Below are 23,831 nucleotides of genomic sequence, written 5' to 3' on the forward strand. Positions count from 1 at the left end.
TCGTTTATTTAAAATAATTTAATGAACTGGATGTTAAAAAACAACTTAAAATTTACATTAACATTCTTATTTTGTTATGATGTAATAAAAAACAATATTTTCAAAGTACAAGAACCCAAACACAATATTTATGAAACAAAATAACCCCAAACATTCTGAAAAGAGGTGGACTATTACTGTTCAAGAAACTTTGCCCCAGCCCTGGCACTTTGCACCCAGCACTTTGCACCCAGCACTTTGCCCCAGCACTTTGCACTTTCCACCCAGCACTTTGCCCCCAGCACTTTGCACCCAGCCCTGGCACTTTGCACCCAGCACTTTGCACCCAGCACTTTGCCCCAGCCCTGGCACTTTGCATCCAGCACTTTGCACCCAGCACTCAGCACTTTGCACCAGCACTTTGCACCCAGCCCTGGCACTTTGCACCCAGCACTTTGTACTCAGCACTTTGCACCCAGCACTTTGCCCCAGCCCTGGCACTTTGCACCCAGCACTTTGCACCCAGCCCTGGCACTTTGCAGCCAGCCCTGGCACTTTGCACCCAGCACTGGCACTTTGCACCCAGCACTTTGCACTGTGCCCCTGCACCCAGTCTCCAACTCTGCCCTGCACCCAGCCCTGCCCCCACACTCTGCCCTGCACCCACTCTGCCCTGCACCCACACTCACACCCTGCCCTGCATCCCCACCCCCACTCTGCCCCTGCACCCAGTCTCCAACTCTGCCCTGCACCCAGCCCTGCCCCCACACTCTGCCCTGCACCCACTCTGCCCTGCACCCACACTCACACCCTGCCCTGCATCCCCACCCCCACTCTGCCCCTGCACCCAGTCTCCAACTCTGCCCTGCACCCAGCCCTGCCCCCACACTCTGCCCTGCACCCACTCTGCCCTGCACCCACACTCACACCCTGCCCTGCATCCCCACCCCCACTCTGCCCTGCACCCAGTCTCCCACTCTGCCCTGCACCCACACTCACACCCTGCATCCCCACCCCCACTCTGCCCTGCACCCAGTCTCCTGCCCTGCACCCCCACTCACACCCTGCCCTGCATCCCCTGAAACCCCACCCCCACCCCGCCGTGGACCCCCACCCCCGCGAATCGCTCTGTGCGAATGGAGCCACTCGCACAGAGCGAACCGCTCTGTGCGAATGGAGCCACTCGCACAGAGCGAACCGCTCTGTGCGAGTGGAGCCACTCGCACAGAGCGAATCGCTCTGTGCGAGTGGCTCCATTCGCACAGAGCGAATCGCTCTGTGCGAGTGGCTCCATTCGCACAGAGCGATTCGCTCTGTGCGAGTGGCTCTGTGCGATCTGTGCACATAGACATGAAGAATACTTACCTCCGGAACGCGTCACATCCGTCACGTAGTTAAAAGAAGGCGGAGACTGCAGAGCGTGTAGCAGAAGCGGGGAACGCTCGCGGAGGTAAGTAAAAGGAGCCGAGTGCTCCAACAACGAATCGATCACTCGATTAATCGATAACGGAAATCGTCGACAACGATTTCCGTTATCGATTATTATCGATTTTATCGATTCGTTGTTTCAGCCCTAAATAAAACCCCATTAATCTTCTTCTAAATGCCCCACTCGGTTACACAAATACCCAGCAATTGGGCACAAATGTTTCATTGTCTATGGCAACAGCCTATAGGTGCATGCCTTTGTGTCACATGACAATTAAGCATTCCCTGGAGAACTGGCTACATCTCTACCCCCTGGATCAAGTCCTAGGAAAATACCCCTATGGGGCTTGGAACGTAAGCCATCCCTGGGCATCAACCTAAAAAAAAATAAAGTGTCTGGCAGGAATGTTTTAACCAGGTTCAGTGCTCCTCTCTCTTAAATCCAGTTACAAACCACTCCGACAAATGCGGGTGAAATGTAAAAAAAAAAGTTAATCAAAATGATACAAAACACACATTGTGTTCCATTCATTCCTGGGCGGAATGTACACCGTGCTAAAAATACTTTCTTTTTAACAAAAATTCTAATAGAGGAGACTTGACAAATGAACATCTGCAGAGACGGAGACGTCAGAGAGGTGGAATCACAGGAAGGAATTCTTGTCCTTTGTGTGCGCGCTCGTGTGTGTGTGTGTGTGTGAGTGTGTGTGTCCACCCACACCCTTTTGATTAGAATGACATCATTACTTCATGTTTCTTTTGGGGGCAGGACTGAGAGAGTAGAGACAGTCAGAGAGAGAGAGCCGCTCCAGTCTTGCTTCCTGCAGCTCCGCACTGAATAAGGTAAGACTTTATCCCGCTCTGACATTTTACTCTGTACAGCTTTCACCGTCACAGCAGAAACGTACAATCTGCTCGGTTACTTTGTTTCCATCCATTATTCCAGCTGTTTAAATAACTTAAAGGCGTCTTCCACTAAGTAAGTCAAAGTCCTCTTGGTTAATGTGAGCGTAGATGACTTTCATGTTTCCAGCCACGATTGTGCAAACGCCTGGCCTATGCATTTACTCAACGAAAAGACACGAGGGAGATTACTTTTCACCCGTGAGCCCTGGTGTATTCACTAAGCAAACAGCTCCAGTAGCAGGTTTCTCCAGCATGTACCCCTAATACCCCTAATGCCAAGGACTTGCGTGCCCTCCGACGAGACGTGGTTAATATAGAGGACACCAGAATCTTCTGATATTGAATAGGTACTGGAGTTCTTCTTCACCCTTTGAAGGCTTCTGTTGGCTGCGGGTTAAGAAGCTCTCCAGTACAGGAACCTAACCCCATCAGAGTGATCAGGGATCCTAACCCCGTCAGGATGATCAGGGATCCTAACCCCATCAGGGTGATCAGGGATCCCAACCCCGTCAGGGTGATCAGGGATCCCAACCCCGTCAGGGTGATCAGGGATCCCAACCCCGTCAGGGTGATCAGGGATCCTAACCCCATCAGGGTGATGCTTCGGCTGAAGGTTCGATTCTTGGGTATAACCTGGGGAGAGTCACCTGAATTCACAGAGTGTTAAGTAGCTAGCAGACTTCCTTCAGGGCAGGGTGAGGTGTTCCGGGTACAGCACTGTGCACACTCTACACAGTGCTATGTCTGAATACAGGCATTATGTATATCCCTCGGTCTATTGAATGATTGAAAAGATACTGCTTTTTGGCAAGGATTGGGGTCTTGGATTGTAAGCTCTCGTGAGTCGGTTGGTGCTATGTATATAGAAGGTAGTAATTACAGTGAGAATGCTTTTGTGAGACGGGTGTATGCGGGATGTTTATCACAGTCTTATCAGGGTCTGAAACACCCCCATGCCGTTACGTAGGTATTTTTGGAATGTGCGTACACATGGTGGCCAACAGCCATCTCCTCCCCCTTAATCCTGAAAAGAGAGATTTTTTGGATCTCTCTTTTTTTTCCAGTAGGGGTTAGAATTTAGGATCACTAACGGTTACTATGATAAGGTTCTGTATAGAACGCATGCTTTATCTGTCTTATATTACGAGCCAATGGCCATGTTGCGTAATAACCCCAGATATATAACCCCATATTTCGGGCGGCGATTGCATGTTTGGTGAGGCTCCCTTCTAATCTTCCCTGCGTATCAGGCTTTGACCCAATAATCTCTGCGGGGGGGGGGGGGCTACAGAAGGCTATAAGGACCTATAAGGGCGAGGCTCGTGGAACTGTATAACGTGTCCTTGAACCAACTGAGACGATGGTTTTATGGCAGAATACGACAGGGAAAAGTTCATTGATACAGTGGTTAGACACGGCCGGCAGTCTGTATTAAAGTAGGATTTACACGGTTAGATCCAGCTGGGTCTTCGTCTGCACTGTTGCTCGGTTGTCAGGCTGTCTCCGGCCCCCGGCCAAGTTATCAGCCTCCCTGCTAAGACGGCAAACAATTCTCACATCTGATTTTGGGACAGAGGCCAATGGCGGATAGGGCGGGATGTTCAGGAATATTCATACGTTGGATTACTAAAAATGAGACAATGCTAAATTAAACGGCAACCGTGACTCTTTTACATTTCCAAGGAAACCTAAAGGGGGGGTTTTGTTATCATTAAGAGGGTGATTGGTTCCGCTGCCCCCTGTGTTTTGAGTATATAAACTATAAAGGGAAAGGGTTTCTCCAGAATAAGCTACACCTTATCCCACCCTTATATCATACGACACACCAGTCATCCTACATAGAAAATGGCTGGCTGCTACTACACCACCGAACACCCTCAGCCACCCAGTACGGTTTTTTTTCCCTTTCTGGAAAAAAAGTCAAAATGTTCCATGTAGTAAGTCATTGAGGTTTTGAATGGGATTGGTATCCTAGATTAATTATTAATGCCTGAGAATCCCAATCGTGATGCTGTCTCATGGCTGGAAGCCCTGCTTGAACACAGATGCATCCATGACAAGTCACATTTATTAGAAGCATTTGGCTGCCGCCACCAGCGCGTCAGTGCAATAGGGTCTGTGTGATGTGTAAATAAAGGGCTAACGTCCGAATGGGGTCAGGGAATTTATTTATCCCCATCTAGCAGCTCTAAGCATTATCATGGCGGCCGCCCCGTGAGCCCTTGGCGTTCGCTTTCTCCCAATAGGTGAATTATTGATGGAGACTCGGTCCCAGAGCGCGTGTCAATATACAGAACATAATTATTAAACAGGACGTTAGCCTTACGTATACTTTGCATGCGCGCATCTGGCTTTGTCCTGTCGAAGGGCCACATTAGCACATACGTGTTTACGTGTTGGACGCCATCTGCAAACGTCTTGGCGCTTGTCTGCGCTGCTGGTCTTAACCAAGCTCTCCAGGATTTAAATACAGTTTGAATAAAGCGTATGAATAAAATGTTGCATTATGTTGTTCTGGGGCAATCTAAGTGCCGGGGAATCAGCAGAAACATTGCGTTGGTTTCCACAGTGACTGCTGCGCATTTTGGACCTTGCCCTGGAATGGGTATTTCTTAATACAGCCCGGTGTGTTGTGTTTGGTGGAGTATTGTCCGTTTCTGTGTGAACGTCAGGGTGCGGTTAGCGCACAAGTCTATTCTTAACAGTTTCAGAGCTGGCCGCTCACCACCTCAGAGGGAGCGCAGGTGCGTGGGCTTTGGCAAATGGGGCCATATTCTGTAGGATCCGTCCTGGGTTAGAATGCGTAATATATATATATATATATATATATTATATATATATATATGCCTGTATGTACCGGTGTCGGGCTCGTTTCCATACATTGTGTAGGGTTTTGAGTTAATCTCCTCCCGGTCTGTTTAAAGATGCAAAGAAAGTGTTTTACTTTGAGATAAGGTGTGGGGGTTTCCCTCTGTGGGGCACAATGAGGCTTTTTGTATGTGATTGTTGGCTTAACACCCTCCTCAGACTGAGACGCAATGAATGGGTTTCTCCTTGGAAATTATTCAATAGAGCGGACAGGAGGGGAGAAGGGTGGGATTGTGAGAGGGAAGGGGATAAGGCCAGACAGCAGGGGGTCTCTTTCTTGGAATTTATACCTATTTCCCCCTCCAAGGGGTCTTCAATGCATACTAAAATTAGATTTGAAGTTTATTTTTGGAGCAGCTGCATATTCGATTCACAATCCATTATTATACGTCTAACACGGAAACATTCGCAACATATTGAGTTAACATACTAGAGACGTCCTAAAGACTCACCGACGTTACTATTACAAGGACTCTGATGCCCCGAGTAATAATCCAGAAACGGATTTTCTCAACCTAATGTCCAGGCGGATAAGAAACTGGCACCCAGGCTGCTCTGTTCTCTGCAAATCAAGATTTGTCTCCAAGGACAGGACACGGTACAGAGACATACGTGTTTATTCACTAAACCATGAGTTACCATACAAGATGCGAACGAATCCCAAAGCCCCTCTTTCCTAACCCGATGCCCCTCTTTTCTAGGAGCTGAGAATGTTTGCTGGGTATGAGGGTATCGCAGGGTCCTACAGCCCTAAAAGCCCCAATAATGTGTATAGAAACAGCAGGAAACAGATTTATAAATAAAACCCATTATTCTTCTTCTAAATGCCCAACTCAGTTACCCAAATACCCAGCAATGGGACAGAAAGACATGGGGATGTGAAATGCCCTGCATCTAACCAAGCCCCTTGACATATAAGTGCCCCTCTTTGGCACGTTGGGGGGTTTAAGTGTTACTCAGGGGCCAGTCGGCTCTCAACAACCAGGTAACCCATTAAAAATATTCTAATTGTATGCGCAGCACGCCCGCCCGCCCCAAACATTTCTCAATTCCTTCAAGACATTATCCCTACCCTCTAATTGTCCCATTATCCAGCTCTCTGAACATTTCCTTAACCTATTCATGCCTTTTCCACACCTTTATTTCTGCAATAAACTTCTTTGGCCAACAAAGAGTGCTGAAGCTTTTTTAAAGCAGAAATGCTCTTTAAACCTCTTCAGACCCCCTTAAAAAATAAAAGCCGCATTCGTGGCAGGATTGTAAAGGCGAATAACAAAACACTTAACGGGTGTTTATTTATACTGGCCTCGGCTCTCTCTACGGCTCGCCAGAGCAGGAAAAAGCAACTGCAAAGAATTATTCAGAAAAAAATAAAAAAGATATCCTTCGTTAAGCAGCCTCGCCCTAATCTTTTAGAATATCCATCAGATTCCAGTTTATTAAAGGTGACCTCCATCCCAGCATGAACTTAAAGGGCATACATCTCAGAAAAAATAGATGGAAAGGCATTCTGCTACTGACAAAACCACTTCATAACACAATGACTACCGGAGAGAAGAGGGGATGGGAAGAGGAGAGAGAGAGAAGAGGGGATGGGAGAGGAGAGAGCGAGAAGAGGGGATGGGAGAGGAGAGAGCAAGAAGAGGGGATGGGAGAGGAGAGAGCAAGAAGAGGGGATGGGAGAGGAGAGAGCGAGAAGAGGGGATGGGAGAGGAGAGAGCGAGAAGAGGGGATGGGAGAGAAGAGAAAAGAGGGGATGGGAGAGGAGAGAAATTTAAATACATAAAGGGATTTAATAAAGGACAGGATGGAGAAAAGAAAAGGAGAAAAGTTACAACAAAGGGCCAAAATCTAGGGGGTCAGAGAGTGAGATGGAATGGAAGGAATTTTTACTTTACTGAGAGGGTGGGAAAAGTGGATAGACCGAGTGGATAGACCGGGTGGATAGACCGGGTGGGCCGAACGAGGCTGATCTGCCTGCAGATTCTATGTTTCTGTGACTTATTAGTCTGTAGTAACAAGCTGAATGTTTCCCGCTATGACTATATAAACCTTTAGATTTAACTAAAATGTGAAAACTTGTCTTAAATTTGAAATCGATCAGCCAATCAGGGAGAAGCTCCAGGGGCTTGCTGGGAAGTTATACAGATATGCAAGGGTTAATACATTTAAAGATAATGTTTCCTAGGGTGGGATGGCCACAGCTAGGATATCAAGGGGGTACAGTAAACCTTTCTTCACAATGTTACAGCCCAAAATGGCCGTTCTTGCCGTAGAAATGATCACATCTCTAAACAACATACATTTTTCCTAATCCGGATTAAGAGGGTGTCCCGGCACGCCTGGATCGCTGAACCACCCTCATACATGCCAAGACACCCAGGGGCTAAAATAATTTATAGCTGTTGCCTTTAAACCTCCAAATTACATCCAACTAATTTACTATGGGAACCAATTCTCTAATGTATGCGTGTGTGTGTGTACGTGTGTGTGTGGATTGAGTATCTCCATTTTTGTCTTGTCACATGTTAATTTATTGTGGTTACTTGTTACTCGAGGGGGGGTTGATCTGAGCTGCTATTGGCTTTCATCTGTACAATAAAGCCTCTTTATGGATGCCTAATACCACTTTCTCGCAAGGTTTTATTATTAGCAACCTCTAAAGTTTAATGAGCCAATAAATTTCGTACTATGCCTTTTTTTAAGGTATTAAAAATAATCTTTTTTGTTTCTTTTTGGCGCTGAAGTCCTTTCCTTCAGAAGCTGTTGGATGAAATGATATGGTTGCCTGCCCAAAATGATCCGGTTGGCTCTTTCTCAGGGGTAGACGGCTTAGCCCCTTGACTGTTAATGAGAAACCCTCTAATTGAATTTCTAAGATGTTTGGGACGCCAGTCCTGTCAGAAGCTTGATCCTGTATTATGACTTAGGGGCTGCAAACAGCAGGAACCCTTTTCTACTGTAGGGGCGTCTATTTCTACTGGAAAGCGCACTTTGCCGTTAGTGATGCCTTTTAGTGGCCATCATAGTTCTGGTTAGCCAATGGAAGATGACTACACCGCTCTGCTTGTCTCCTTGGTCGCACAATCTAGAACACAGATCTTCTTAGACAGGATACTCTTAGTTCTAGGTTTTAAAACACGGTGACCCAACACATTTGGACTTGGTCCAGTGATAAGCCTCATACATACCCCACCTAGACCACAGACTTGAATTGTGTGGCCAACGTGCAGGGGCTTCCAGATGATCCCAAACATTCCAAGCTGGGTAACTAAGCCAAAACGTTTGGGACATGATGGTGTTTTTGACTATGCATTTAACTAATGGACACAATTCCGACATCTTTAAATCTCTAGTCCCACTAAATTAAGATTTTTTTTTGATTCTAGCTCATTAGAATAGCATGTTTTATGTTGGGTCAGGGTGCTTTTTCCTTACCCAGGTGATACTGTATTGGTATAGGCATTGGGCCAGTGTGTCACTTTGTAACTCGTACAAACATGTGATTTTTTTTGCCACAGTTTCTATTACATTCTTTGGGGTTGTTTTTCTATAGGGATAAACCTTGTAAATGCAACCCAGGTTATAAACACACTAATGCAGAAGTAACATTTACCAATATATGCGTAACTGCTTACCTTGAGAATGCCGTAAATCAAGATAAACAAAGGAAGGAGCTGCTTTAGCGTCCTGGAAAAAATAAAACGCAGTGTGTAAAAGTTCAGTACAATATATGAATGCGCACATTTTTTTTTTTTTATCCTGAACAAGAACATTTTCAGCTAAAAAGTCACATAAAGCTCCAGAAGATCGTATTAAATAGATACGGAAAATTATTTCCATCTAAAGCCGTGACATCAAACGGCGAACAAACACCGGAAAATGATCTGATAATCTGAGCCTCTTGAAAACCCTTTTAGATGTCGTCAGGGGTTGCTGGCTGGCATGCTGTAAATGGGTCCTTGATATTAAAACCGTAATGATTGATGTCAGCTGGATGCAAATAAACACATTAAAGGCATTAGCGAGACAAAACAGCGGGGGGATTATCACTAAACTCGTCTGAGCAGATGTTGCCTTTCACCACCTCATTAAAGCCCTTTCCATTGTTCTGTAAATGCGGTTTGTGGATATGACGGGACATGTTACCAAGTGGTGAGCTCACCCGGCACGCCCTCGCCCGCAAAATGAAGTCACCACTTACTTTCTACATGACAGAGCAGGGCCGCTCAACTCCAACCTTCAAGGGCCACATAATGCAACGACTTTTGGATATTCCACTTTGAGCGCAGGCATCTTACTTAAATTCCTGTACCGATTGCGGCCCTCAAGGACTGGAGGTTGTGCAGCGGGGACAGTTCGATTGCTACATTAGGAGGGAATTAGCCAGCATTTGGAGTGGGTTAGCCAAAGGGTTACTCTCCAACTGAAGCTTAATCCCCACTCAACCTACGCCAAGCCAAACGGGAGCGGTGACTTATGGTAGTCACACCTCAACATCCACTGCATTAACAGATACGAGGTACTCGAGACAACTTTGAGATGGCTTATGTCATTATACGGGGTGGGGGGAATCAGGGATCCCTGGCTTCTTATGGGCTACAGGAAAAATCTCTTTTCGGATAATCTTTAACCCCGTCCTTAGTAACGCACGGTTGGGTTAATTAAAGGAGCCCTAATACGATTTTGAAAGCCCTGCTATCGACCTAGTTAGGAATCTTTCAATCTTGGTCAAATCAACATGAAATCCTCCTGAAACGGCCCTAACGCTGTGGTGATGGCGGACAGCTCCCCGTTACCCTCCATCACGTTCAAAGAGCAAGGCTCTTAAACGATCTAAGTAAATATTTCCTGCGTGCTGGGGACACGTCGGCCGTGTTGACAATTATCGGGTTAATGACACATATCACTTGGAGATTCAGAGGAACCCACACACACACAATGCGATTTTCCATGTGTCCTTTAAACAAAGAGCCCATCTGTTCTCACTGTAAGAGCGTTTCGCACATGGTTACCCAGAATCCTCAGGGCTGCCCCCAATGAAACTATCGTACGTTGTGCTGTTTTGGTAATTAGCATTAGTTTTGGTGCTCAGCCTTTAAAAACCAACCCCCAGGGTCGTCAGAGTCTGCATGGTCCCAGTTAAGGGACTGTTGGGGGTATATATATATATTTGATGATTTATTGAAAAATCAAAGTTCTAACTCTAGAACTCCAAAAAATGTCCTTTAACGTGTGAAATAATTACAGAGCAAGCCTGAAGTCCAAACAGTGAAATCTTGCACCCCGTAGCAAACAGTCAATTTCAGAATAAAGGTTTTAACTCATTGAGTTGGATGGATGTAAAACAAACTTCCATGCACACACACATACACAGATTCCAGGCCCTCCATACATCATTTCTGGGAGAGATGACAGATATGAAATACAACTCCAAGCTACTATTAATTTACCGTCTCTGCCCACAAAAATCTGACAAAATTGCTTAGGAAGCAGAGACTGGAATTTCTCCAAACGCAATGGAAATACTCCCAAATTTGGACACACAGAAATTCTCGAGGAAGATTATCTTCTTGCTAAAGGATGGGGTGAGAGTAGCTGGCGGGCCCCATGCCAGAAATTTCACAAATTCTTGAGGGGTTGCCTACCTCATGTGTTGGGGGGTGGAGGTTGATAGCTCCATAGTGAGGGTAAATTCATGTTCTTGGGGAATTATGGGCGAAGAAAATGATCTGGTTGATGCAGGGAGGGAAACAATCGTCCTGAGTTTTCCATCTCCAGCTTTAGCCTTGACCTTTGGAGCCAAATCAGGAGCAGAGCCAATGATGAGAAAGCAATGACGGAAAGTTGTCTGGAACCATTATATTCCCAGCACCCAACTTATTAGCCCACCTAAGCCTTTGCTCGCTTTCAGTGTAACTTAAAGCTCCTGCCCTCAGGATGCCGCGGACATTATCTACGTCTTTCCAGAAATGTCAACGGTTCTGCCGGCTGTGGCGCTATTAAGCACCTCGATGCAGGCTGTGGGTCGTTATTAACGAGCAAGAGAATGTCCGCCGCGACGGCATTATTGTCTCCGCTTTGGCTTTTCTTGAGTCCTACTGGGCTTGCCTACCTTTTTAACTTGTAATACTAAAAGAGGGCACAATATTCCCCCCCCCACACACAGACGTTAAGAGATTCCCACTGAATGGTTTCATTTTACTGAGCTCTTGAGATTAGCTTCCAAACTCCAATAGCTGTAATGAATCATTATGTATGAAGTGTGTGGGCTATTACTCCGTTTCGTCATTGTTATTGGCTCAGGGTCCAAACGCAGCTGGATAAGATGTAGCCATAATGTCTACCCATGTGCTACCAACTGGCGGCCTTACAGATCAGTGCTGTGATGTTTGTATAGGTTCCATCTGTATCCTGTAGAGTATCGGCTAGGCTGCGGCTCTGGGGCACCCTGGACGGCTGCCATATGAAGTGTTTAAACTCCCTATTTATCACCGGCTAAATGACTCGTGCTATAGCGGCCCCTGCTTTGTGCTAGATAAACATGTAAGATGTGGCTTCTGTACCCAGAATATGATTAATATCTGCCAGTTTTCCTGGTTTGTGAGAGTTTTCCTGGAAAGACCAAGGAATGTGATTTTTTTTCTCCCAAAAATGGAAGAAACGTTAGGTGCCCGGCCGTTGTTACATTAATCACTGTCCTCCAATTAAACCCTCCCTCCTAAGCCTCATCTCTCACGGTTAACAAGATGTCATGAATCGGGGCTAATAGCAGTCGCCTGACCTTCAAGGTTTACATTTTATTCAGAAACCTAAACCTAACAATGTCATGTTATCTCTTTCTGCATTTGCACGATGAAGTGCATTCCAAGAGAAATCCAGAACCAAATGTTAGTTTAGAAACGTTCGGGTTTTAAATAATCATCAGGGCCATTATGGGCCAGCGGGCAAGAGATTTGGGGAAATTGCTGGTATAAGGGGTATTATTCAGCTCACCCATCCGTTTAGGGATGGTGCTTTACTAAGACCAGTGTGACTTTGTCCCCTATTGTCGGGCATTTGTGTGGATTTTTATTTACACAGTTTTATAAAGCAATTTCTCGTTGTTTCGGAGCTCCTATAAAAGAGGGGCATCAGGGGAGGAAAGGGTAACCAGTTCCATTAAACGGGGAAACATGGGATGTATGGCACCCAGACCTGTCCCACACATGATCACACTTGGCCTATTAAAAGGAGCCCAGTAAGAATCCAGTCCTATTGTTCCATTTAGGGTTCCCAAAGCTAGATGGTTACCTAGCAACCCTAGTCATCGGCCTCCCAATTATCTTTACCAACACTTTTTAGATACAGAACAAAAAGTTGCAGAATCTTCTAATATCTTTTTTTATTGGACTAACCGTATTTTGGAATGACAAACGCAGCATTCTGTTATTGCACATTATTCTGGACTAATACGGCTACAGAAAGCTTTTAAAAATGGACCCCTTCCGGCGTTGAATGCACAACAGTGATTCCCGGAGCCTGTCTGTTGCGCATGGTTTCTGCCAGAAAAGATGTGGTTCTAGGAATTGTTAGGAAACAGCAGTTAGAGGCCCGGCACGGGAACCGTAATTTTACGATGGAAATTTAACTTGTGGAGAACTGACTTCTCCGGGAGTAGAAGAGTCTTTGAAATATCCCTGGAGATTTCCCCAGGGACACATCCGTTTGTTATTCATAGAGACCGCAGGGATAACTCAGAATACATTTTCATGGTTGTCAGCGATAAAGTACCAAATGTTGGCTAGATGGGAACTTATGATGTCATGAAAGGTACAGTAGTCCCACTCGGAACATAGCATTTTCCGGGCGAAGATGACTTCCAGAACCAAGAACACATCTAAAAGCTAGAAAATGAGACATTCCTATGAGATGGGATTACCGACAGCGCAGCTTCGGCGAATAGACTGGTCTAACAAAACTCAAATTGGGTTAAAGATTTACAGTGAAGGACGCGGAAAACCCACGATAAAACCAACACCTGAAACTTGGAGTAATTATTGATTTTTTTGGCCCAGCCTTGGTTTTATCTACTCTTTCTCCAGCGCGATGTATGCCGCCGCCGCCGCCATCATCATGACAGGTTACGTTGAATTAAGGTTAGAACAAAAATTTACTTATTTTGGTGAACACTATCCTCGTTTAGAGTTTGTGGGGCCAATGTAAAGCGATCTGCCCGGAGTTCAAAAGAAGCAGGGCCCCTATTTTTAAAGCATAATTTATAAAAAATATATATTTAAATTATATAAAAAAAGTCAAATTATTTTCACTATTTTGAGGACTTTTTAAATTAATTTGGCAGCTGTTTAGTTTCCCTTAAAAAAATAAAATAAAAATGTTGTGGTGCTGCCATTGAAAGAGCGCACACGTTGTGGTTTTCCCCTCATATCTTCACATGGTCTCAGTTCTGGATTCTAACCGCAATGCTCTCTATGGTTACATCGTCGCCATAGTGAAATCACACAGAGCAGGCTGTGTTTCAAGGTTGCCATAGTAATAGCCCAACATCTAGTTAGTGGGGTCATTACTAGGGGTGTTACAGTAGAGCTTTTGACTTTTCTTTTCCCACGTTCAGTCCAGAAGCCATTAATAACACCGGGGTAAAAACATCTTACACGTCACTGGTCTGATGAGCAAAATCTCAGTGCGGAACAAGTCAGGGAATCTTTCTCTCTCTTCTGTTCCATTTGGAATCTCTTCTCACTTAATATTTTCCTTCTGGCGTGTTCGAGCAGGAACCAGGACGTTTTATCCGCCCGGTAATTCATGAAATTTGTAACTTCATCTCATATCTCGAAAATTCCCAGACTTCCTGCTTCCCTGCCCTGCCAAAATCTTCAGTTCTTAAGCATTTGATCTGTACCTGGGAAGCCAAAAGGACTTCGCTCCCACTTTGAAGCTCCTTTAGCTCCAGAGGGGCCTGTAGTTTGGTCAGCGTCTGCCTGCCAAACTATACGTGGTCACATGAACGTTCTTCAGGACTCCAAAAACAAACTTCTTCCCGATACAATAACGCAAGCGCCTCAGTGTTCAATGGCCATAACCCAAGCTCTGAGCTATGGGCAATTTGCATGAAAACCAAGCGATTATCATCGCTTCGTTTCAGTATCAGTTACCACTTTCCACACTTGGCTTCCATCCTCTCTTCTGATTTTGAAGATGGAGTTTTCTTTCCTTTATGTGAAGCAGATTTAATCGAATGCTCTTCTAAGTTTGCCGATACATATAAAAAGTATCGTGGGCTTCCCATCGCTGGGCTGTCTGCTGAGCTTGGTGTCTTCACCATTTCAGATTTTCTTGATTCCCCCATCTTTTTATGACGGATCAAATCATCTTGGGATTGTTTTGCATCACTCCATATCAAAGTTAAAGATTTAGAGAAGAAACACTTTTGTATTAATACAAAAAGGAAAACTATAAAATGAAAAGTGACCATTAGCGAAACAGATGAGAAGCGATGATGCCCCCAAGTCTTAGAAATTGCGTTGAGGTGGCCCCACGCGGCTCAGTCGAGGTTTGTCAGTTAAATGCCCGTCTCGGAACGCCACCTATAAACCAACATGAACAAATAAAATACCTCGCCAACGTGTATAATAAGTAGTAGGATGGAATGCAAAGTTCTGTTCCTGTTTTCTAGTTACACTGAATAATAATTGTTTAACAAACGTGGAATTTGAGATTCGTCCAACAAAAGATACACGGTAAACAAGCTGATTGTGTTCAGACGTGGCTGTCGATGCGTAGCATTCTTGTTTACTATAAATACAAAATCAGAAGTACGCAGCATTAAAATAAACAGACAGCCTGAGACAGATGGATACTTCTTCCTTAAATAATTATGATCTGTTAACCCCTAAACGGGGCAACGATATCAGACAGCTGGCCTGATCCCAATACTGAAAGTTCTTGCCAACAATTAATGGGTGGCATGTCCCATGTGTCTGCTACTTAATACATGGGACAATGGGCAGGCATGTCCACATTAACACACGGTTTACCAGGACGCACTAGGATCATTGACATGGTCAGGGTTGAGCCTTTCTCTGGTTCCCAGTGGAGGCCAAACACAAACCCCATTCCTGTGGAAAATCAGGTACTTTGGACGCCCTCTCTCTGTATGTTATCTGGGTATGCCTATGTTTGCTGTTCACACGAGCGTCGGCAGTATTCACACCCATTTGGGCAGAGTGTGAGCTGAACAGGGAGGAGGCCAAGGGCTGTCGTTATAAATGGGATATTAAAAAGGACACTATCTGCTCTAATCTGTTAGGACAGCCTCTGTAAAAAAAAAATTTTCAAGCGTAGTATAGGCAGAGAACCCCCGACACGAAAAGAGTTCTACCAATCGAGTGAGACCTCAATATCATGTTAGTTTGCGGAGTCTTCTCAAAGGGAGAGTTAAGAATGTTTTTTGAAAATAAAGGTTTTCGGTTTCACACAAAAGGACGATGGCGCTTGTTGTAAAAAAAATCATCACACAGAGGAGCCAGGCATGTTTAGACGGGCTCAGCGTCTAAGCAACAGTCTCGCTTACCAGATAAAAATACTGGCTGGCTTCCGAAGGAGTAGTGGAAAAGTACTGTGAAATCTCCAAGGAGGGACATCGGGGAAATGACAATGTCTCTATATTCCTTGTTTTTCCCCCAAGGTTCAAGACCTGCACGGCTTTTGGAAGCATTTATCGTTCTAAAAATAATCTTTTTGGTGTTCTCAAATCTGTTTTACGGACTCAACTGCTGCAGCATCAGTGTAGAACGGCAACAACGCAGCTGTATACTTTGAATAAATCCACATAATCGCTTGTTATAGAACTATGTGCAATAGACTTGTTTCCGAGTCATAATGGGGTAATAAAGGAAGACCGAGTCGGGGGTAATCGAGACAGAAGTATGGTTTATAAAATCATGGGCGCCAACGGAAAAAGTGACCCGCAGGCCTAGATTAAAACTGTATAGTTTTCCTGTAAAGTAGATATTCCAGAGGATGCTTTGTCGTTTGGAGTTAAAGCGCCCAAAACATTTTTTTTTTTACCATGCAACGAAGAAGCAGATATTTGGACTAGTTTCCAAAAGTCAAGCAGAACTACTAAACTTGGTAACATAAATGCAAGAACGGGCTTTGCAAACAATACAGATTGTACTATGCAATACTAAACCATCAACCAGGGATGTGTCACCGTGATAGCAAAAAGATGAATGTATCCAGATACCGCATCAGATATATTTTCCTGGTGTAAACGTGAAGTTTAAAAATCCAGTTACAATTCCTTCCTAGTAGATCATGAGGTTGTTTCTCAAGTGATTTAAAGCTCTTCCTCGGGAGCCTGTGTGTTTAGCAGTATCTGAATTTCACAGCTTCCGTGTAATGCAAACAGGAAGTGTTACGGGTGTTCCTGTATGTGCACAATTTCCGTGCGTTTAAAGTGCAGATGTGCACAAGGTCAGCCATTCAAGAGGGTTTCATGTACGGTGCTTTGCTAGGAGAATGTTTTCCGCACCGTAGCTCAGGGCTGTCCAATTACAGCACATCAGTCGGGAGTTCAACTCCTGTTGTTGTGTTTGTTGGCTGCAAACTGTTGCAATATTAGAGTTGTGTCTCTGTATCAGGGATAAAGCTTATTGCAAACAGGCACACACTTATAATATCACGATGTAGAGTCTGTGGTTTGTGTGGACCTCTACTTGTCCATTGTTGGAAAAAGTAATTGATGTTATTTGACCTCAATAAGAAAAAGCTGTTCTCGACCTTAGAATGGAGATCAGAGACTGGATTTCCCCAGACCAGCAGACTCTGTTTTGATTTGTGTACACGTGCGTGTTCCATTTTAGAATATACACGTCAATTTTAACATTTAATTCTTATTTCACTAATGCAGAGAGACAATAACCAACCAAGATGGCAAACAAGGGACCTTCATATGGGTTGAGCAGAGAAGTGCAGATGAAGATCGATCAGAAGTACGATCCAGAACTTGAGAACATCCTCGTCAAATGGATCATCGCACAGTGTGGGCCGCAAAGCGGTGAACCCGAAGCTCCAGGCAAAGCAGCCTTCAGCAGCTGGCTCAAAGACGGCACTGTGAGTACTTCGCTGGTTAATTGCCAAGGAACACGGCAAGAACCCTTAGGCTCAAGTGGTCAAAAGGGCCTTGTGAAATAACCCCTCCTATTCTATAGAAAACATTACCTTTTCTTTAGATTTTAATGAATTGGCCCAGTAGAGAGATCTAAAAATCTCAACAAACAAGGCTTGCACTAATTTTAACTTTAATGCTGAGGTTCACAGGTGGTCATCAGATTAGGAGAAGAGTAAGGCATACTTGGCCAGTAAAGAAAATCCTTAAAATGTAAATGTAAAAAAAAAAATCAAAATCGATGACTCCACTCACAATTAAAACAAACGAGAAGCCAGTCTTACTTTATTTAAAAAAAAAGAAGGGTCTGAAATAAAAAGAAAATATGAGGGTTTGTTTAAAAGATTAATCGCAGCCATTAACTGGAATACATATAACGGGACACGACGGCTGCAAACAATTGTAAATATTTTGGGGCCGTCTTCCTCATGATGTGACAGAGTTTTCATGATTCCAGTGTCTGCAGTTTCTTCACAGATCTTCTGTTGTCCTTTTAGGTCCTTTCTAATCTCATCAACTCTCTCGCCCCCAACTCCGTGGCAAAGGTGCAAAAGTCGGGAATGGCATTCAAACAGATGGAGCAAATCTCTCAGTTCCTGAAGGCATGCGAGCGATATGGTGTTCCAGCTACTGACCTCTTCCAAACAGTTGACTTGTGGGAAGGTACAGAGGGGGGAAAAAAAAGCCATACGAAAACTAGAACCCGACCCACCAGGAGAATCACTTGTTCTAATATAAATGTTTAATGTGTTTCCGCAGCTAAGGATTTGGCTAGCGTCCAGAGGACACTGATGAATTTAGGGAGTCTCGCTGTTACCAAACAAGATGGGTTTTTTCAAGGAGACCCCCTCTGGTTCCCCAAGTAAGTATCATTTAAATATGTCAGTGTAACAAAGACATTTTGTGCGGGCTTCCCAAGGCAGCCTACTCTGACCCAACCGGCTCTCAGGCTGCCATATACAAGGCGGGAATAGCCACGTATTAACATGCCTCCTTTTTAATGAAATCGGTTTCCAGGGATGCAAACCTTTTAAGCAAATGAAGTTCTCACAACCAACTACTAATATTGCATGAAGGGAATGAAAACATGAGAATTACCGTATTGGCTCGGATATATAGGCCGCACCCAAATATAGGCCGCACCCTAAAAGTTAGGTGCTTTTCTAAGGAAAAAATTTTCTTAGTTAAAAAAAAAGGGAGAATAGATCTGCTGCCACTCTGCCCCCCCCGAGATATGCTGCCACTCTGCCCTCCACCCGAGATATGCTGCCACTCTGCCCTCCACCCGATATATACCGCCACTCTGCCCCCCCGAGATATGCTGCCACTCTGCCCCCAAGATGTGCCCCCCCCCCCACGACTTACCAAAGAAGACTCCCGTGTGTCTTGCAGGGCCGGCAGGGGACACCTAAGCAATACGCGTAGACAACTTCCCACGGGGGGGGGGGGGCGGGGAGACCCGGCAAGGGAGATTGTTAAAGCACATCGTGCAGACATGTCGGCAGCGGAGGTCGTTTACGTTCATCATCGCAGCTGGTGAAAGTCTACACGATGCGCTTAGACAATATCCCGTGCCGGCACTCCCCCCGTGGAAAGTGCCGACAGGGGAGGCTGTCAGAGCGTATCAGAGAGTAGGATGCAGATCCCCTGCACCTCTGCGGGGGATCTGTATCCTAACCCTGCTGCCTGCCCGGCGCCCGGAACTGCATGTCCCGGGCATCGGGCGCTAGACCCCGAATATAGGCCGGACCCCCACTTTAAAGATTTAAAGTGGGGGTAAAAAGTGCGGCCTATATTCGGGCCAATACGGTATAATCTAGCATGGTACTGTCCACTGGGCTATCATAGCGGGTCTATTTAGAAGGCACTACATACGTTCACCCCTAATGAGATGACCTTTTAACTTCAGAGAACATCAAGGTTTTTAAACACATACGATGTTCACTAAACACTTGAAATTATCTTAGGACGGACATTGTACAGGTAGCGGCAACCGAGTAAGCCAACAGTTTGTTATTTATTATGTTTACATATACATCGGCTCTCCTTTTGGGTTGTAGGATTGCCAGATATTATAGCACATATAGCCTTCAATAAAGGCTAATACCCCAACATACAAACTTGCTGTAAACGAATACTCAGAATGCAGCCCACTATCGATCTGAAAATATATATATATATATATATATATATATATATATATACATATACATATATATACATACATACACACACATATATACACACTATAATACATACAGAATTATGCCTTGGAGGCCTCGACCCCTTGTTTAAGTACCATCCTCTGGAATGGTTGCCGATGAGTTAAAGGCCAACAAGATTCATACCCATCACTCAACTCACCCTAACCTGGATCTGCTCAAGCATTTCTTTGGACACGTAACATAACGTTTATTTTGCTTACGCCTTTCCTTTGATGTTTGCAGGAAGTCTCAAGAGAACAAGCGTGATTTTTCCCGGGACAAGTTAAAAGAAGGACAGAGTGTGATTGGCCTTCAAATGGGAACCAATAAAGGAGCATCACAGTCTGGAATGACAGGCTACGGCATGCCGAGACAAATTCTCTGACCGCACAACATCAACGAGCCCCAGGCGGAACGCGTGACAAATTACTCAATCGTCTCCTCCTTCCTTCCGTTTTATCCCCCAGATTTCTTCTTTCTTCCATGCCTATGAGCAACACCTTAATGGACGCTTTGCAATTCTAAATGCAGCCTTTAGGCTCCACACCACTTTGCTAAATTAGTAGAAACCAATGACCCAATCCGATAGAAACTAAATGTCAAGCCATCAAGGGAAAATCAATATTTCACATAAAAAAAAACAAATACACATTTTGTGAGATGCACATGTGAGATGGAAAGCAAGACCACCTGTGTAAAGTATTTCAATGTTCAATTGGTGGTTATGTTTTCAATATGCCAAGCGTCTTACAGCACTATTTACTGTCTTAAATATGGTTAGATTTTATTGCTTATCCGAGGAACCTACACACAGACATCTTTGTGTTTCTTTACCATTGTCTTTATGTAACCCTTCTGTTTTACAGAACCCTTTTAGATCCCTCAACATTCCAAGGCTGTCTTCAGCTGTCTAACTTTTTTTTTTCTCAAAATGTTTGACCAAATTTCAATGGCTTTTATACCAAAGTCTGAAGGACTGATAGTTTGGTTTTTCCTGTGGCTGGTGAAAAATCCCGTGGTGTGTCATATCGACACGAACAAAATCACTCAAAGGGAAATGAATGTTATAGATACTCCTTCTGTGGCAATCCTTGTGGCTGAAGTGGAACCTGCCTACTCTGTGGCTCTGCTGTCTGCTCTTGTGATAAAATGCTGAATACATTTCCAAATAAAGACCAAAATAGGTTTATACTTCTGAGTGGGCTCGTTCTTTATGTTCACGCTGCCATCTTGCAGTAAAAAAATGCTTGTATTTAATATACTATTCTATAAAATCTAGGATCATGGCAGATCAATTTTAAACCAGGCCTGGACTGTCCATCTGGCACGGCAGGCAAATGGCCGGTGACATATATTTAACACTGCCACGACAGCAGCAGCAGATCAGGTCCTGCAGTGTGAGTCCGCCGGCGGCCCTCACCTACATCATTTGGGGCTGCAGGACCACTTAATCATGTCCAGTCCTGCTTGTAGACATTTAAAAACACATTAAAACCAGTTATGATGTTGAAATGTTTACCTTTTTTAAGGGGCACAAGATAAGACAAACTGGCTTTGGCTTCTACATCCTTTGTTGGCTCAGCCGGGAAGGAGTTAAACGTAATCCAGATCTGGCTCCATTATCTGTACTTGCGCTCTAGCACGGTGTCTTTGGCCGACTCCTAACACGCAGCAGCAGCAGCGCTCCAGAATAAATATTTACCCCTAAGGGTTGTGTTTTCTTTTATAACTGAATGAAGATTGATGTTTCCTTTATCCCGGCTTTTACAGCGAATGAGAAATTCTTAGAAAATGTTCTCCTTCGTCCTGCAAGGTCATAAGATGATAAAAAAACAGTCAAGAGGGAACTGTTTTGTCTTAAAATAATAATAAAAAATATATATATAAATTTCAGTTTGTTTTGTTGGGAAAGTAAAACATTGTGTAGGTGGTGTGTGGAAAAAAGACATGAGCATTAGGGATGATAAGGGGAAGGTGTCTTGGTGGTCTCCTTTTGCATTGATTTGATACAGATCAGTCCCTAAATCCAATAACCCAGTTGTCTGCAGCCAATGGGTGATGGGACCATTAACCTGCTCACCCCCATTGGCTGCCAAGTGTCCCCTACCTCCCCAAAGAAGCACAGAATGCAATTGCGTACAGTGAGAAGGCTGAGCCGGCCCATTAATCACACTCAATATACAGAGAAAGTGTAGGCCTCAGGTCAGTCAGGAACGGACGTAACGTTATGCCGGGGGCGGGGGCTCTGTAAAAATGGGGGCCCCCCGAGTGCCGGTGCTCTAGTCTGCCCCCCCCCCCCGGCTAGGGCATACGGTTAGGACGGCGCCGCGGTCCCAAGCCCAGCAGCCCGAGTCTGAGCGCCGTAGTGTGACGTCATTTATCGGCGCTGGGACACAGGCGGCGCGTGAGGACCGCGAGGGAGCGTAAGAGCCGATCTGCCGCCTCGTGAGACAACAAAGGTGTCTCTGTGTGCGTAAACAAGCGTGTGTGTGTGTGTGTGTGTGTGTAAACAAGCGTGTGTGTGTGTGTAAACAAACATGTGTGTGTAAATAAACGTGTGTAAACAAGCATGTGTGTGTGTAAACAAGCATGTGTGTGTGTGAATGGGTGTTACTGCGTGTAGGTACGCTAGCATGCGCGTGAATGCGAGTGTAAGTATGTTACTGCGTGTAGGTACGCTAGCATGCGTGTGAACGTGAGTGTAAGTATGTTACTATGCGAGGCTATACCGCGTATCTGTACAATGATCTTGGGGGGCCACAATTATATGTCTTGCAGGGGGACGCGGTACTTTTTGTTAGAGACTGAAGCACACGTGTAACAATAAAACATAGGTTGCATGTGATGTGAACTCATGTCATCCTCTTTTTGCTTCCACAGTAACCAGTTCACAGCTAGTAGAAAGGCCTGAAGGTCAGGACTGTCCTAAAAACACAGACCTCTTGGTAGCTATGGGTAGCAGCACAAACATACTTGCAATAATACATTTTCAGTTAAAAGAAAAAAATGGTTTTATTTACATTGTTTAATTTATGAAGCCATTTCCTGCTTGGGAAAGAGGGGCATCAGCAGAGGAAAGAGGGGCATCAGGGGTTTGGGGCCCACAGAAGTATTGGCCAAACAGGGACACTTGGCAGGTATTATCACTGTTGGGCTCTGTAGCCATTTAATTGCAATGCCAAAACCTCCTCCCATAATAAAACAATTAGGAACAGGTTGTGAAGCCGGAGGGGCTCTGGACAGATGTTGGCCGGGGACAAACACAAGCCAGCTGCATAGTACAGCAGATGATCCCGGGTTAACACTTTCCTTGCCATGTACAGCCTGTCAGGAAAGCGTTAAGTAACGGAGCGGTTAATGTGTCATGTAGGTCACATTATACTATATAATGAACAGGGCTCAGGGAGCTAATCATACGAGCCCTAAGGCGCATGGGGTTGCTGGGGGGGTCACTGCTTTTTTTTATGAGGTAGAAATGATTGCTTAGAATTTAATAATTCACATATAAAATATTTAAATGTTTTATATAGTGCCGTCATATTCAGCAGAGCTGTACAATGATTATATACAAAAAAGCCTGCTGTATGGCCCAGACGTGGTAAGGGCCTTTCAGGGAATAATTACCAACAAATGTAGATTTACCCCAGAAAATGGCTTCCCAGCAGCCCAAGAGACCCCTCAGAAGAAGAGTGTAATGAATGATATTAGAAATACCCCAGAGGCAGAACAGCCCCCCCCCCTGCACTTTCCTCACACTTCTGCACCCCTGCCATGGCAACTGCTCAACAGCCCTGTGAGAAAGTTATTTTAAACTTCAGGTGGGTGGAGATTTACTTATCCCCACCCACTTCCCCTACTCACTAGCCACACCCAGCGGTCCCCACCACTTTCTGGCTCCCATAACAAAGAGGGGGGATCTCAGGGAGCTGTTGGTACGTTCCTAAAATCTGTATATTAATCTAATATATAATATATATTATAGTAATATGGATGTGTACATTACTGGCCAATGAGAAGATCCATAGCTTTATTATGGGCAGCCCTCATTTACATATCAGACATATATAAAATGATTATGTTCAGTATGTCCAGTAGAACTTGGCCTGGCGTTACTTAACGTTAATGTTAAATATATCAAGGATTTGCTGGGCAGATGTAATTATATGGATAACAATGATGTCATGGCAACCCCAGAAGCCCGATGGTCCCCATTGGCCACAAGAACTACATGGGACAGTGTCCCAAAATTGTGACTGCCCTACAAAAAAAATAAA

General features: G+C 44.7%; 1 protein-coding gene across 1 annotated transcript; it reads left to right on the forward strand.

Annotated features, from left to right (window-relative positions):
- Nucleotides 1-2,121: 2,121 nt before the first annotated feature.
- TAGLN2 (transgelin 2) lies at nucleotides 2,122-20,748 on the forward strand. Its single transcript, XM_053474760.1, has 5 exons — nucleotides 2,122-2,250; nucleotides 17,096-17,298; nucleotides 17,851-18,016; nucleotides 18,113-18,215; nucleotides 19,801-20,748. The coding sequence occupies exons 2-5, from the start codon at nucleotides 17,116-17,118 to the stop codon at nucleotides 19,940-19,942; spliced, it is 594 nt and encodes a 197-aa protein (XP_053330735.1). The 5' UTR covers nucleotides 2,122-2,250; nucleotides 17,096-17,115; the 3' UTR covers nucleotides 19,943-20,748.
- The last annotated feature ends 3,083 nt before the right edge of the window (nucleotides 20,749-23,831 follow it).

This window comes from Spea bombifrons, chromosome 9 (genome assembly GCF_027358695.1).
Source record: "Spea bombifrons isolate aSpeBom1 chromosome 9, aSpeBom1.2.pri, whole genome shotgun sequence".
In the NCBI taxonomy this organism is placed as follows: domain Eukaryota; kingdom Metazoa; phylum Chordata; class Amphibia; order Anura; family Pelobatidae; genus Spea; species Spea bombifrons.

Bases quoted from the DNA above. Each gene is read 5' to 3' on its own strand.
- TAGLN2 (XM_053474760.1), top strand. From the start codon at position 17,116: ATGGCAAACAAGGGACCTTCATATGGGTTGAGCAGAGAAGTGCAGATG. The intron at 18,017-18,112 runs GTACAGAGGGGG...GTGTTTCCGCAG, and splicing joins AACAGTTGACTTGTGGGAAG to CTAAGGATTTGGCTAGCGTC. The intron at 18,216-19,800 runs GTAAGTATCATT...TGATGTTTGCAG, and splicing joins GACCCCCTCTGGTTCCCCAA to GAAGTCTCAAGAGAACAAGC.